This window comes from Mirounga leonina, unplaced genomic scaffold, assembly GCF_011800145.1.
Source record: "Mirounga leonina isolate KUSES-001 unplaced genomic scaffold, KU_Mleo_1.0 Mir_200, whole genome shotgun sequence".
Taxonomy (NCBI): domain Eukaryota; kingdom Metazoa; phylum Chordata; class Mammalia; order Carnivora; family Phocidae; genus Mirounga; species Mirounga leonina.
This window is the reverse complement of record NW_023270503.1, coordinates 619,333-636,039: the sequence shown is the minus strand read 5'-3', so window position 1 is coordinate 636,039 and position 16,707 is coordinate 619,333. Positions and strand designations below refer to the sequence as shown.

At 41.0% G+C, this 16,707-nt stretch overlaps 2 protein-coding genes across 3 annotated transcripts in view; one reads left to right on the top strand and one right to left on the bottom strand.

Moving 5' to 3' along the window:
• Nucleotides 1–16,707, top strand: part of LOC118025178 (olfactory receptor 139) — a 274,130-nt gene that overhangs the window by 110,456 nt on the left and 146,967 nt on the right. For both annotated transcript variants that reach the window (XM_035027516.1, XM_035027517.1), the window contains one exon: nucleotides 629–714. In XM_035027516.1, the coding sequence (XP_034883407.1) occupies nucleotides 629–714 (86 nt within the window). The remainder of the gene's footprint in view (nucleotides 1–628; nucleotides 715–16,707) is intronic.
• On the bottom strand, nucleotides 10,761–11,690 carry LOC118025186 (olfactory receptor 1A1). The gene has a single exon (XM_035027525.1). It carries the CDS (start codon nucleotides 11,688–11,690, stop codon nucleotides 10,761–10,763), a length of 930 nt encoding a protein of 309 aa, XP_034883416.1.

The window sequence follows — 16,707 nt, the reverse complement described above, 5'->3', positions numbered from 1 at the left end:
GAGGACACCCATCTTGCTGTCTCTTTCCTTAGGATAGGGAAGGCATGATTTTAGGGTAGAAATACTTCCTTTGTTTTGCTTTTTACCCAAGCCCATGGCCCAATGCCACACCATTTAACAATGTCTGTGACCTCCTGGGAAACCAGAGGTATGAATGGAATCTGATAGCTGTGATTTATGTTACCATCACTTTTTCTTGTGAATTCTTTGGCATTTTTTGTAGTGGTGTTGGATACCATTGGATAGATTGAATGACAGTGATGAGAATGGGAACTGAGACTAGAAAGATCACTTCTCTTTCCTGCTTTAAAGTCATGAAGGTTAAATGAGGTACTTCATGTGTAGGGCTTCACACATGGCCAGGCACATAAAATTGCTCAGTAAATGGTAGGCAAAAATTCATGATCTTTATAATTAATGAAAAGTATAATAAATATTGTTTTTAAATTACAAAGAATAATAAAGTTTGATAACTTCTATGTCAGTCCATGTTTCTCACCTGTGCCATATAGCTCAACTATTACCATGGCTGGAGTGTCTCCTCTGCCTGTCAAAAATCCCAGTTATGTCTCCTGCACACATCCTGATTTCCTTAGATATCTCTCATTATTTTATATCTTCCCTGTAGGCCAGCTGTTGAGTCAGGAGAACACTGGGTACCAGGAAAATTGGGCTCAAATCCTCATCTGCCTCTTTCTAATTGAAAGAAATCAGGTAAGTTACATTACCTTTCAGAGATTTGGTTTACTCCTCTGTAAAAGAAGGCTATTATTGTCTATGCTGCAGGACCATTTTGAGAATTGAAAGAGACAATCATATATGTGATATAGTTAAGGTACATATGCACACATATTTTTTGATATTTAATGAACTGCTTACTTTTTCTGAAACTACATGGCATGTGGAACTTCCTTTGTAGCACTCATCACTTTGTCCTTGTGATTGCTATTGTTTCATTTTTTCCAAAACAAATATTTGTGTGCCCACTTAATAGTATAATAACAATGCACTGAATATACACTGTGCCATGGGCTTTGACAGCACACTGAGAGAGACACATAGCCTGACTTGCAGGGACATCAGTCAAGATTGTACAAGTTTCTTCCTTCTTCTGCTAGAATCCATTATGGAGCCCATTTTCAAAATTTAGACATTCGACAAGAGTCTCTTAGAAGACTTCATCTATTTCCAAACTTTCCTTGTATCAATTCCAATCTGATTCATGCTCTGTTAATTTTGCTGCAATGTTTCATATCTTCACTGTATAATTTATTAAATACTTCCACAAGAGTGTCCCACAGGACCCTTTAAAATCTTCCCCAAGTGGGAAATAATTACAAAAAAAAAAATTATTCTCTTCTTCACTATTTCATTCCTTTATTGTCATAAAAGTTTTCTACTTTTTTCTTTCTTTCTTTTTAAATCAGAGACAAATAGGGGCATTTTATGAATTAAAAGTATTTTTTTTTATTATGTCCAATTAGCCAACATAGAGTGCATCATTAGTTTTTGATGTAGTGTTCAATGATTCATTAGTTGCATATAACACCCAGTGCTCATCACCACACATGCCCGCCTTCATATCAAAAGTTTAATTGGGGGCGGAGCAAGATGGCGGAGGAGTAGGAGACCTGGATTTCGTCTCCTCTCAGGAATTCAGCTGGATAGGGATCAAACCATTCTGAATACCTACAAACTCAACAGGAGATTGAAGAAAAGAATAGCAACAACTCTCTGAACAGAAAAGCGACCACTTTCTGGAAGGTAGGAAGTGTGGAGAAGTGAATCCGAGGCGATATTAGGGAGGATAGACGGTGGGGGAGGGGCCTCCGTTGGCCGCTTCTGGCAAGTGATAGAGCGGCGGAGCACAAAATCGGAACTTTTAAAAGACTGCTCCGCTGAGGGACGTCACTCTGGTGGCTAAGCGGGGGGTGGAACCCTCCAGGACAGTGTGGCCTCAGGACCCTCAGGGTCACAGAAAGACTGGGGGTGCCTGAGTGCGGCAGAGCTCCCAGGTATCGGAACAGGGAGGCCGGCTTCAGAGACAGAGCCGAGGCGTGGGCTCTCAGCTCGGGGTTGCCATAAACCGTGATCCGCGGCACAGTCGGGCCACTGCTCCTCCAGCAGGGACCCAACAAGCGGCAGATCCAGGGAGACTCACCTTCCTTCCCCAGGAGGAGTGGCATGGGCATGCACCGCAGGGATCTGCTGGGTTTGTAGACTCCACCCGGGGTCGGGTGCCAGAGATAGAAACGCGCGGTCACAAGCCGGGTGAGCACGGAGTGTGGCCGGAGACTGGGGAGACGGGAGTGACTGACGGTTTTCTCTGGGGGCTCACTGAGGAGCGGGGCCCCGAGTTCTCGGCTCCTCCAGGGTGGAGATTGGGAGGCCACCATTCTCACTCTCTGCCTCCAAAGCTGTACGGAAAGCTCACAGGGAACAAAAGCTCTGGAGAGCAACCCGAGCAGATTACTTAGCCTGGACCGGGCAAGGGCAGGGCAATTCCGCCTCCGGCAAAGACATTTGGAAATGACAGCAACAGGCCCTTCCCCCAGAAGATCAGCGAGAACAGCCAACCCAGACCAAGTTTACCGATCAATGAGAATGGCAGAACTCCAGCGCTAGGGGAATACTACACATAGAATTCATGGCTTTTTTACCATGATTCTTTAGTCTTTCAAAGTTATTTATTTTTTTTTTTTAAAGATTTTATTTATTTGACAGAGAGAGATACAGCGAGAGAGGGAACACAAGCAGCGGGAGTGGGAGAGGGAGAAGCAGACTTCCCGCCGAGCAGGGAGCCCGATGTGGGGCTTGATCCCAGGACCCTGGGACCATGACCTGAGCCGAAGGCAGATGCTTAACGGCTGAGCCACCCAGGCGCCCCAAAGTTAATTTTTTTTAACTGTCTTTTTTTCTTTTTTTTTTTTTTTGAATTTTTCTTTTTCCCTTTTTCAACCAACACCTTATCAATCACTTTTTTAAAAAAAACATTTTTATTTTTCATTTTTAGAGTCATATTCTATCCCTTCATAGTAGTTACCCGTATTTTTGGCATATATATCTAAGTTGTTCTATCTTTAAAATTTTGAGATACAGTTTCTTCTAACAGATCAAAATATACCCTAAATCTCTAGTGTATGGCTTTGTTCTAGCCTCCTGCCTGATCACATTTCTCCCCCCCTTTTTTTTTTAAATCCTCTTCTTTCTTTTTTCAAACAACTTCTTATCAATTCCTTTTATAAAATTTTTTATAATTTTCATCTTTACAGTCATATTCCATCCCTTCATCATATCAACCCTTATTTTTGTACATATATAAGTTTTTCTTTCTTTAAAATTTTGGGAGGCACTTTCTTCTAAAAGACCAAAATACACCCAAAATCTAGTATGTGGCACTGATCTATATACCAGCCTGATCATATTTGACCACATTCTGTTTTTGTTGTTGTTGTTGTTGTTGTTTTGTTTTTTTCTGTTTTTGTTTGTTTTTATCTTTATCTTTATCTTTTTCTTTTTTTTCTTTTTCTTCTTTCTCTCTTTCCCTTTCTTTCCCCACTGTTTCAGGTCATTTCTGATTTGTTTAGAGTATATTTTCTGGGGACGTTGTTACTCTGCTAGCATTTTGTTCTCTCATTAATCTATTCTCCTCTGCACAAAATGACAAGATGGAAAAAATCACCTCAACAAAAAGAACAAGAGGTAGTACCGACTGCCAGGGACCTACTCAATAAGGACATTAGTACGATGTCAGATCTAGAGTTCAGAATCATCACTTTAAAGATACTAGCTGGGCTTGAGAAAAGCATGGAAGTTATTAGAGAAACCCTTTCTGGAGAAGTAAAAGAACTAAAATCTAACCAAGTCGAAATCAAAAAGGCTATTAATGAGGTGCAATCAAAAAATGGGGGCACTAACTGCTAGGATGAATGAGGCAGAAGAGAGAATCAGTGAGATAGAAGACCAAATGATGGAAAATAAAGAAGCTGAGAAAAAGAGAGATAAACAACTACTGGATCACGAGGGCAGAATTCGAGAAATAAGCGATACCATAAGACGAAACAACATTGGAATAATTGGGATCCCAGAAGAAGAAGAAAGAGAGAGAGGGGCAGAAGGTATAATGGAGCAAATTATAGCAGAGAACTTCCCTAATTTGGGGAAGGAAACAGGCATCAAAATCCAGGAAGCACAGAGAACCCCTCTCAAAATCAATAAAAATAGGTCAACACGCCAACATCTAATAGTAAAACTTACGAGTCTCATAGACAAAGAGAAAATCCTGAAAGCAGCTCGGGAGAAGAGGTATGTAACCTACAATGGTAGAAACATTAGATTGGCAACAGACCTATCCACAGAGACCTGGCAGGCCAGAAAGGACTGGCAGGATATATTCAGAGCACTACATGAGAAAAATATGTAGCCAAGAATACTATATCCAGCTAGGCTGTCATTGAAAATTGAAGGAGAGATAAAAAGCTTCCAGAACAAACAAAAACTAAAGGAATTTGCAAACACAAAACCAGCCCTACAAGAAATCGTGAAAGGGGTCCTCTAAGCAAAGAGGGAGCCTAAAAGCAACATAGACCAGAAAGGAACACAGACAATATACGGTAACAGTCAATTTACAGGGAATACAATGGCACTAAATTCCTATCTTTCAATAGTTACCCTGAATGTAAGTGGGCTAAAGGCCCCAATCAAAAGACACAGGCTAACAGACTGGATTAAAAAACAAGACCCATCCATATGCTGTCTGCAAGAGACTCATTTTAGAACCAAAGACACCCCCAGATGGAAAGTGAGGGGGTGGAAAACCATTTACCATGCTAATGGACACCAAAAGAAAGCTGGGGTGCCAATCCTTCTATCAGACAAATTAGATTTTAAACCAAAGACTGTAATAAGAGATGAGGAAGGACACTATATCCTACTTAAAGGGTCTATCCAATGAGAAGATCTAAGAATTGTAAATATCTATGCCCCTAACATGGGAGCAGCCAATTATATAAGGCAATTAATAACAAAAGCAAAGAAACACATTGACAACAATACAATAATAGTGGGGGACTTTAACACCCCCCTCACTGAAATGGACAGATCGTCTAAGCAAAAGATCAACAAGGAAATAAAGACTTTAAATGACACACTGGACCAAATGGACTTCACAGACATATTCAGAACATTCCATCCCAAAGCAACGGAATACACATTCTTTCTAGTGCCCATGGAACATTCTCCAGAATCGATCACATCCTAGGTCATAAATCAGGTCTCAACTGGTACCAAAAGTTTGGGATCATTCCCTGCCTATTTTCAGACCACAATGCTTTGTAACTAGAACTTGATCACAAGAGGAAAGTCAGAAAGAACTCAAATACATGGAGGCTAAAGAGCATCCTACTGAAGAATGAATGGGTCAACCAGGAAATTAAAGAAGAATTAAAAAAATTTATGGAAACCAATGAAAATGAAAACACAACTATTCAAAATCTTTGGGATGCAGCAAAGGCAGTCCTAAGAGGAAAGTATATAGCAATAGAAGCCTTTCTCAAGAAACAAGAAAGGTCTCAAGTAACGAACCTAAGCCTACACCTAAAGGAGCTGGAGAAAGAACAGCAAAAAAAAGCCTAAACACAGCAGGAGAAGAGAAATAATAAAGATCAGAGCAGAAATCGATGAGATAGAAACTAAAAGAACAGTAGAACAGATCAACGAAACTAGGAGCTGGTTCTTTGAAAGAATTAACAAGTTTGATAAACCCTCGTTCAGACTTATCAAAAAGAAAAGAGAAATGACCCAAACCAACAAAATCATGAATGAAAGAGGAGAGATCACAACCAACACCAAAGAAATACAAACAATTATAAGAACATATTATGAGCAACTCTATGCCAGCAAATTAGATAACCTGGAAGAAATGGAGGCATTCCTAGAGATGTATCAACTACCAAAACTGAACCAGGAAGAAATAGAAAACCTGAACAGACCTATAACCACTAAGGAAATTGAAGCAGTCATCAAAAATCTCCCCCAAAACAAAAGCCCAGGGCCAGATGGCTTCCCAGGGGAATTCTACCAATCATTTCAAGAAGAATTAATACCTATTCTTCTGAAACTGTTCTAAAAAATAGAAATGGAAGGAAAACTTCCAAACTCATTTTATGAGGCCAGCATTACCTTGATCCCCAAACCAGACAAATACCCCATCAAAAAGGAGAATTACAGACCAATATCCCTGATGAACATGGATGCCAAAATTCTCACCAAAATACTAGCCAATAGGATCCAACAGTACATTAAAAGGATTATTCACCATGACCAAGTGGGATTTATCCCTGGGCTGCAACGTTGGTTCAACATCTGCAAATCAATCAACGTGATACAATACATTAACAAAAGAAAGAACAAGAATCATATGATCCTCTCAGTAGATGCAGAAATAGCATTTGACAAAGTACAGCATCCTTTCTTGATCAAAACTTTTCAGAGTGTAGGCATAGAGGGTACATACCTCAATATCATAAAAGCCATCTATGAAAAACCTACAGCGAATATCACTCTCAATGGGGAAAAACTGAGAGCGTTCCCCCTAAGGTCAGGAACGCAGCAGGGATGTCCACTATCACCACTGCTATTCAACATAGTATTGGAAGTCCTAGCCACAGCAATCAGACAACGAAAAGAAATCAAAGGCATCCAAATAGGCAAAGAAGAAGTCAAACTCTCACTCTTTGCAGACTATATGATACTTTCTGTGGAAAACCCCAAAGACTCCACCCCAAAACTGCTAGAACTCATAGAGGAATTCAGCCAAGTGGCAGGATAGAAAATCAATGCACAGAAGTCAGTGGCATTCCTATACACCAACAACAAGACAGAAGAAAGAGAAATTAAGGAGTCGATCCCATTTACAACTGCACCCAAAACCATAAGATACCTAGGAATAAATCTAACCAAAGAGACAAAGGATCTGTACTCAGAAAACTATAAAATACTCATGAAAGAAATTGAAGAAGACACAAAGAAATGGAAAAACGTTCCATGCTCAAGGATTGGAAGAACAAATATTGTGAAGATGTCCATGCTACCTAGAGCAATCTACACATTCAATGCAATCCCCATCAAAATACCATCCCCTTTTTTCAAAGAAATGGAACAAATAATCCTAAAATTTGTATGGAACCAGAAAAGACCCCGCATAGCCAGAGGAATGTTGAAAAAGAAAAGCTAAGCTGGCGGCATCACAATCCCGGACTTCCAGCTCTATTACAAAGCTGTCATCATTAAGACAGCATGGTACTGGCACAAAAACAGACACATAGATCAGTGGAACAGAATAGAGAGCCCAGAAATGGACCCTCCACTCTATGGTCAACTCATCTTTGACAAAGCAGGAAGGAATGTCCAATGGAAAAAAGACTGTCTCTTCAACAAATGGTGTTGGGAAAATTGGATAGCCACATGCAGAAGAATGAAACTGGACCATTTCTTTACACCACACACAAAAATACACTCCAGATGGTTGAAAGACCTCAATGTGAGACAGGAGTCCATCCAAATCCTAAAGGAGAACACAGGCAGCAACCTCTTTGACCTCAGCCGCAGCAACTTCTTCCTAGAAACATCGCCAAAGGGAAGGGAAGCAAGGGCAAAAATGAACTATTGGGACTTCATCAAGATAAAAAGCTTTTGCAAAGCAAAGGAAACAGTCCACAGAACCAAAAGACAACTGACAGAATGGGAGAAGATATTGGCAAATGACATATCAGATAAAGGGCTAGTATCCAAAATCTATAAAGAACTCATCAAACTCAACACCCAAAGAACAAAGAATCCAATCAAGAAATGGGCAGAAGACATGAACAGACATTTTTCCAAAGAAGACATCGAAATGGCCAACAGACACATGAGAAAGTGCTCAATATCGTTCGGCATCAGGGAAATGCAAATCAAAACCTCAATGAGATACCACCTCACACTAGCCAGAATGGCTCAAATTTACAAGTCAGGAAACGACAGATGTTGGCGGGGATGTGGAGAAAGGGGAACCCTCCTACACTGTTGGTGGGAATGCAAGCTGGTGCAGCCACTCTGGAAAACAGTATGGAGGTTCCTCAAAAAGTTGAAAATAGAGCTACCATATGATCCAGCAATTGCACTACTGGGTATTTACCCCAAAGATACAAAAGTAGGGATCTGAAAGGGTACGTGCACCCCCAATGTTTATAGCAGCAATGTCCACAATAGCCAAACTGTGGAAATAGCCAAGATGTCCATCGACAGATGAATGGATAATGAATGGATATACAGTGGAATATTATGCAGCCATCAAAAGGAATGAGATCTTGCCATTTGCAACGATGTGGACGGAACTGGAGGGTATTAAGTTGAGTGAAATAAGTCAAACAGAAAAAGACATGTATCATATGACCTCTCTGATATGAGGAATTCTTAATTGCAGGAAACAAACTGAGGGTTCCTGGAGTGAGGGGTGGGGTGGGAGGGATGGGGTGACTGGGTGATAGACACTGGGGAGGGTATGTGCTCTGGTAAGCACTGTGAATTGTGCAAGACTGTTGAATCTCAGATCTGTACCTCTGAAACAAATAATGCAATATATGTTAAGAAAAAAAAAGAAGAAGAAGAAGAAGGTAGCGGGAGGGGAAGAATGAAGCGGGGGAAATTGGAGGGGCCGACGAACCATGAGAGATGATGGACTCTGAAAAACAAACTGAGGGTTCTAGAGGGGAGGGGGGTGGGAGGATGGGTTAGCCTGGTGGTGGGTATTGAGGAGGGCACATTCTGCATGGAGCACTAGGTGTTATGCACAAACAATGAATCATGGAACACTTCATCTAAAACTAATGATGTAATGTATGGGGATTAACATAAGAATAAAATAAATAAATAAATAAATAAAAACTTCAAGGAGATACCACCTCACACCAGTCAGAATGGCTAAAGTTAACAAGTCAGGAAATGACAGATGTTGGCGGGGATGTCAGAAAGGGGAACCCTCCTACACTGTTGGTAGGAATGCAAGCTTGTGTAGCCACTCTGGAAAACAGTATGGAGGTTCCTCAAAATGTTGAAAATAGAACTACCCTATGACCCAGCATTTGCACTACTGGGTATTTACCCCAGATACAAATGTAGGGATCCGAAGTTGTACATGCACCGCAATGTTTATAGCAGCAATGTCCACAATAGCAAAACTGTGAAAGAGCCAAGATGTCCATCTACATATGAATGGATAAAGAAGGTGTGGTATATATATGTACAATGGTATATTATGCAGCCATCAAAGGGAATGAAATCTTGCTATTTGCAACAACGTGGATGGAACTGGAGGGTGTTATGCTGAGCGAAATAAGTCAATCAAAGAAAGACATGTATCATATGACCTCACTGATATGAGGAATTCTTAATCTCAGGAAACACACTGATGGTTGCTGGAGTGGTGGAGATGGGAGGGATGGGGTGGCTGGGTGATAGACATTGGGGAGGGTATGTGCTCTGGTGAATGCTGTGAATTGTGCAAGACTGTTGAATCACAGACCTGTACCTCTGAAACAAATAATACATTACATGTTAAAAAAAGAAAAAGGAAGAAGATAGTAGGAGGGGAAAAATGAAGGGGGGGGGAATTGGAGGGGTGGGAAGAATCATGAGAGACTATGGACTCTGAAGAACAAACTGAGGGTTCTAGAAGGGAGGAGTTGGGTGATCGGTTAGCCTGATGTTGGGTATTAAGGAGGGCACGTTCTGCATGGAGCACTGGGTGTTATACGCAAACAATGAATCATGAAACACTACATCAAAAACTAATGATGTAATGTATGGTGATTAACATAACATAATAAAAAATATATATATAAAGAAGATAGTAGGAAGGGCAAATTGAAGGGGGGAAATCGGATGGGGAGATGAACCATGAGAGATTATGGACTCTGAGAAACAAACTGAGGGTTCTAGTGGGGGGGAGGTGGGGGGATGGGTTGGCCTGGTGATGGGCATTAAAGAGGGCCCGTAGTGAATGGAGTACTGGGTTTTATATGGAAAAAATCAATCATGGAACACTACTTCAATAACTAATGATGTAATGTATGGTGATTAACGTAACAAAATAAAATAAAGAAACAAACAAACAAATAAAAAAGTAACTTTCTGAAATACCACGTATGTGATGGATGGGAATTAATGTCAAATCTTATCATGTCTGATTATTATCAGATTAAGTTTTGTCAATTGCATTCTTTCATTCCACTTCCACAAACAGTTATTGGTTGCACTTTAATGACCAACTTTGGGACAAATAGAGTGACGTGTTAAGACAGGTCTTGCCCTCAAATTTTGCAAGCAAAGTAGGAATCATGAAACATAGTAGTGCAAGAAAATCGACTCTTGAATAGGGACTTATAGCTTTCAAAGCATGAAGTACTGTGATCCTCACACCCTAGGACAGACAAGGAAGAAATTCTTATTTTTATTATTTAAGTATGGAAGCGAAGTGTTAGTCAGTAGCATAACTGGGACATGATCCCAATATTCCTTGGCTGTAAAAGGAATAATAACATGTACATATCAACAATCTCAATAGGAAGTCTCATAAAACTGTTAGAAGATTTCCAAGAAGAGGAATTCGGTGACTGGAAAGAACAAAGGTGGCTCCTTGAAGGGGAGGCCATTGGGGCTGAATTTTCAAGTGCATCCTAATTGGTGACTCCAACTGACTCTCCAGTATGACCTCATATTGGTTATGAGGAGAGTCTTTTGCTGAAGAGTTTCCCCAGGGCAGCCTTCATGTCTCGGTTTCTCAGACTGTAGATGAAAGGATTTAACATTGGGGTCACTGCGATGTACATCACAGTTATCACTGCATCCTTTAGGCTGTAACTAGTTAGAGGGCGGAAATACATGCCCATGACTGTCCCATAATACAGAGAAACAACTGTGAGGTGGGAACCACAGGTAGAGAAGGCTTTGAGCACACCCTTGGTGGATGGAACCCGTAAGACTGTGGAAAAGACCCGGACATAGGAGATAATGATGCATAGTAATGGCACAGAGAAAACACCAACGCCTAGGTACATCATCTTCACATTAAAGTGGATGTCAGAACAGGACAGCTTGAGTAAAGAGGCAATGTCACAGTAGAAGTTGGCTACTTCCTTGTTGCCACAGAAGGACAGACTAGCTGTGAGCAGCGCATGGGGGAGGGCATTGGTGTTTCCAACCACCCAAGACCCAACAACCAGGAGGACACAAGTCCGTGGCCTCATAATTGTTGTGTAATGAAGTGGACGGCTGATGGCCACAGCACGATCATATGCCATCACAGCCAGCATATAGCTGTCTGTGTTACCCAAGGCTAACATGAAACACATCTGTGTTAAGCATCCCCCAAGGGAGATGGCTTTGCTGCCTAAAACATGGTTGGCTAGCATTTTAGGGATGGTTACAGAGGAGAAGAGGATGTCAACAAAGGAGAGATTGGCAAGGAAAAAATACATGGGGTTGTGAAGGCGAATGTCAGAGCGAATGGCCAAGATGATGAGCAGATTTCCAATCAATGTGATGGGGTAAATGAACAGGAAGAGGACGAAGAAGAAGTCTTCCTGTTGCTGCTGACCACTGACTCCCAGGAGAATGAAACCAAGGGTAAAGGATTTGTTGTCTCCTCTCATCCTCTCGTGGATCCTTCAGCAGAAAGAGGAGAGGAATCCAGAATTATGACTAAAGTTACTGTGTCTAATGGTCTTCCTAAACCATCACTTTTGACCCCTGTGATTGTTGTGTCTATACTTAGGTGTGCTAAATCCAATAAATTGCAGGGGAAATCCCTGTTTGTCAGTGGACCTAATTTCCATTGCTAGAAACTTTGTTAGGCTTTGTGGAAAAATTATAAATATGTGAAAAACAGTTTATCCATTTAGTTATATATGATGTAGTCTCTGCTGTGTAGCACCTTACAACTTAATAGAGATGACAGTATTGCATGCTAATTGTATTACACATGGAAATGAAAGGACAGTGTTTTGGAGTCTTTGAAAAAAGCTCTCCAGTGGAAGGAGTGGTTAGTACAAGAGCACCATGAACAATCAGAAATTGTTCCACTGAGCAGACTGAGAATGAACCACAGCCAGGAGGTAACTAGTGTCTGTCTGAACTGGCATGGAATATTGTAAATTTTAAGACTACTGGGCTTAGGTTGTAGCAAAAGCAGAATTAGGTGTTTACTCTCCAGGTATCCAGTTTTGAAAGTAGACCTTCACTACTTCTTCGTTCAATAGGTTTCATCTTTATTCCAAACCCTTAAATTTATGGAATTATAATAGTTTTTCTCTTTGACCTTCCCTTACCTTTTTTTTATTATTTCCTCTGGTGACTCATCCAATTCCATTGTGGATTCATCTCCTGCTTAGTAGACTCTAGGTCTCTGTGTGTGGACTAGATCTTTTCTTCTCATTTCCATGAACAGTCATCCCACCAACATGTCTAACTGAACCTCATTCTCTGCACATCTTTCCTGAGTAGACAACAAAATGAGAAAGAGAAGCATATCTTGTTTATTTTTAATCTTCCTTACAGAGATTATTTGGAATATTATTTTATGCACCAATACATTTGTACTCAATAGTTTGAATATAACCTGGCTTGTTTCATGGCTTCTCACAAGGAGGATGCTGGCAGGCATTGTCACTTAGGTTATTCCTCACCTCTACATCTGATCTTGTTGATTCTTCATTTTAAATAATTCATACATAAGTTTTCTACTTATTTTTTCAGTGCTTTAGCTTTGACCACCATCAATTCCTTCCTGAAATATTGTAGCACTCCCTTAATTGTTTCTCGACTGAAGAAGGTTCCCTCCTTTCATCCACCTAGACTCTGAGGCATACTAGGTGTGTCAGAGACTACTAGAATATTACCCAAATCCACTTGGTTCTCTTCTTCCTGGGCACTGAGCTAGATTACATACCCCAGCTTCCCTTGCACTGAAGTGTGGCATGTGTCTGAGTTCTAGCCAATCCATATGTTCCAGTTCTGCTCTTCCTCCAAATTCTCTGTCTCCTCGGGCCAGCTGAATGCAAATGGCCAGGAGGCTGAAGGGGATGGTGGAATCACATGGTGGACACATCACTGTGTCTCCAGTACTCTTCATTCAGGAAAGCCACTCACCACCAACACACCCACTAGCACCACTATATAATGGAGACAAATTTATTCTGTTTAAACTGGTACATATTTTACATGCATTTGTTACTGTAGTCTAGGATATACTAAGTAATTCACTAAGTTTTCTGTTTTTTTTTTTTTTTTTAAGATTTTATTTATTTATTTGACAGAGACAGAGATAGCGAGAGTGGGAACACAAGCAGCGGGAGTGGGAGAGGGAGAAGCAGGCTTCCCCCCGAGGAGGGAGCCCAATGTGGGACTCGATCCCAGGACCCTGGGATCATGACCTGAGCCGAAGGCAGACGCTTAACGACTGAGCCACCCAGGCGCCCCAAGTTTTCTGTTTTTTAAAAAGATATTATTTATTTATTTGAGACAGAGTGTGTGTGTGTGTGTGTGTGTGTGTACATGAGCATGAGTAGGGGTGGGGAGGGGCAGAAGAAGAGGGAGAAGCAGACTCCCCACTGAGCAGGGAGCCAGACACTGGGCTAGATCCCAGGACCCTGAGAGCATGACCTGAGCCAAAGGCAGATGCTTAACTGAATGAGCCACCCAGGTGCCCCAGTAATTCATTAGGTTTTCTAAAGAGATCTTGACTCAATAATTAAATCTATCTGTATTTAATTGTAATTAATTGATTTACCAATTCTCAGTGTCTCCTATAGTACTCATTGAATATGGTAGGCAAGGGGAAGTAGGTAAAATTATCTTCCCCTAAAAATGATATTCTTTTTCATCTCTGCACTTAAATGAATTTGATTTTTTTCCCTTAAATGCCCTTTACCCTGGTGTACACAGAATCATGTTATTTCAGAGTTGGGAGGGTTCAATAAATGGGATGGCTCAGAAACTATGGTTACCTGAAATGCTGGAGAAGTATAGTATTACAGACACACTGTGTTGGCAACATGACAGACTTAACTGATGTTGATAGGTCTCATCCCTATTAAAACACATAGACAATCTATGCTAATTATTAAAGGAAAAGAAAAAAACACATAGCCAAATCTAAAAGAAAGAAATGGTATTACAGAGGTAAAGAAAGAAAAAGGACTCAGAGCAGGAGGGAGTTGTGGGCCAGAGCTGATGCTGTGGTACCCTTGGAGATGTAACCACTTATCCATATACAGCAGGGAATTTATATTGAGCCTTCAGCATAAACTTGAATTGTGGTCCTATTTGTGAAGAGAACACTAGAGGAAATTATTGTCATATAAGAATTGGAAGAGAAAGAATAAAATCGAAAGAATTCACAGAAAATATGATTGTCTACAGAAGAAATCCACGAGAGACTCCCTATACAAACAACGAAGTTTCAGAAAATTTATTTGATATAAGTCAATGTTGAAAAATCAATTCTTTTGGTATACTTTAAAAATACATTGCAAAATATTACTTTTAAAAGATTCCTATTCCCTGGGCGCCTGGGTGGCTCAGTTGGTTAAGCGACTGCCTTCGGCTCAGGTCATGATCCTGGAGTCACAGGATCGAGTCCCGCATCGGGCTCCCTGCTCGGCAGGGAGTCTGCTTCTCCCTCTGACCCTCCCCCCTCTCATGTGTTCTCTCTCATTCTCTCTCTCTCTCAAATAAATAAATAAAATCTTTAAAAAAAAAAAAAAAAGATTCCTATTCCCAATATGAACAGAAAATTTAAGGAATCTAGAAAGAATTCTAACAAATGAGGTCCAAGTTGGGATTCAAAAATTATAAAACTTTGCTGAAGGAAAAGAAGAATATCATAAAACATGTAGACATAAGCAATGTTTCTGACATGTCAATTCTGTTCCATTAATCTATGATTTGTTGCAATTCCTGTCAAAACACCACAGATTTCTTTTAACAGTGGACTTGGTAAAATGACCCAACAATTCATGCAGGAGAACAAAGAGCAAAGAAGATCTGAGACAATTAGAGGGAAAGCATAAGGAGAGAGGAATACCCTATAGGTATGAAAATTACTTCCCCTGGTACTTCAAATATTTGTTTATTTTTGAGAGAGAGTGGGCAAAGGGGCAGAGGGAGCGATGATTCTTGCAAAAGAACACACACACACACACACACACACACACTTTCAGGAGTCAGAAAAGGCTCAGACCTGACAAAACCAACAGAAACACTTCTTCCTGATCCTGTTTTCATGGACAACAGCCCATAAGTAGCCACTGTCAGAAGGGGAGGGTTTCCTGCCCACCCCTGCCCCAACTTTCTCCCTTTTGTCCACTAAATCTTGAGAGTCTAATTCCGGAGCCGAGGTGTGAGTCCTACCTCTCTGTGTGACTTTAGACAATTTAATTCACCATTTTTTCATCTGATAAAATGACAAAATAATTCTCCTTACCTCTGGGGGTTTTGTGAGTGTCAGAGGAGATAACACAGGAAGTGCAGTTGTTGGCTCTGTATCCTTTGATGTTGCTGTCATAAAGACTCTTCAACATTTACAGAAGTTGGGCTCTCCACCGGGGAGACAGCTCAAATGCTGTCAGAAAGGGTCTTGAGCTTGTGGTCTTCACTCCTCTTCCACAAATGGGGAGTTTACAGCCAACGTCTAGTGTTTGTTAACATTCATTTTGGGGGGCAGGTAAGCTGGATTATGAATCTTCTGTTCCTGGGGTGGAGAAAGGCTGGGCTGTCTTATAAAGAGGAGCCGCCAGCTTCCCACGTGTGGACAAAGAGGCTTTGGGAGCTCTCCTGGTTGGAACCTGAAGATGAGGACTCCGGTTTCTCCTTCAAGGAAGAAGGTATATTATAGCATCTAGAAAGTTGTGAATATTCACCAGGTTATAATGTTTTGAAAAATGACTCCCCAAGGTGTTCATTCAGGCCCAAATCTGAATAATCGTTGAGACCTGTTGGCACACTCCTATACTTGTCTCCTGAGGGGACACAGGGGCTCTCAAGGGTAATCTTTCCCACAGTTCTCTTCTAGAGGAAGGATAGGTAAGATGGTATCAGGCAGAATGTGTCTCTATGGCCTGAGCCCTGGGCTGACTTATTCTATCGTTTTTGTTGAAATGTGGGCCCCTCTGCAGTTCAACACAAACTTGGAATCACCCCTTGGGATACAAGGACTGTGGTACAGCTGGTCATTCTTCCAGGCTACTCTGAAAACTTTGTGGTGTTACGTGTGCAAGGAAAAAGAATTCTATTTCCTCTTTCCTCTAGGATTTGACTTGAGGGGAGTTATTGTTGGTGCTATACTTTCTTTATCTAGCATGCTGATGGCATTCTAGAGATGGATGGGACTTAGGTGTTTATCTAGTCTGCTTCATGTATGTGTTACCTTTATCATAGGTCTGCTTAATGGCATTTATCCTATGACTTAGCACCCTCTGTAGCAGAGAGGTCACTTCTTTCTTAGAGGGCTGTGGTGAAGACTGAGCTCTGGCCAGTGTTCCAGCCAGGCTCTGTCTCTTACTGGCTGTAACTGACCTCGGACAGTTATTCAACATATTTTCTCACCTTTAAAATAGGAGTACCACTACTGCTAATACTACCCTGCCCGACAATACTATCCTCCTAAAGTTT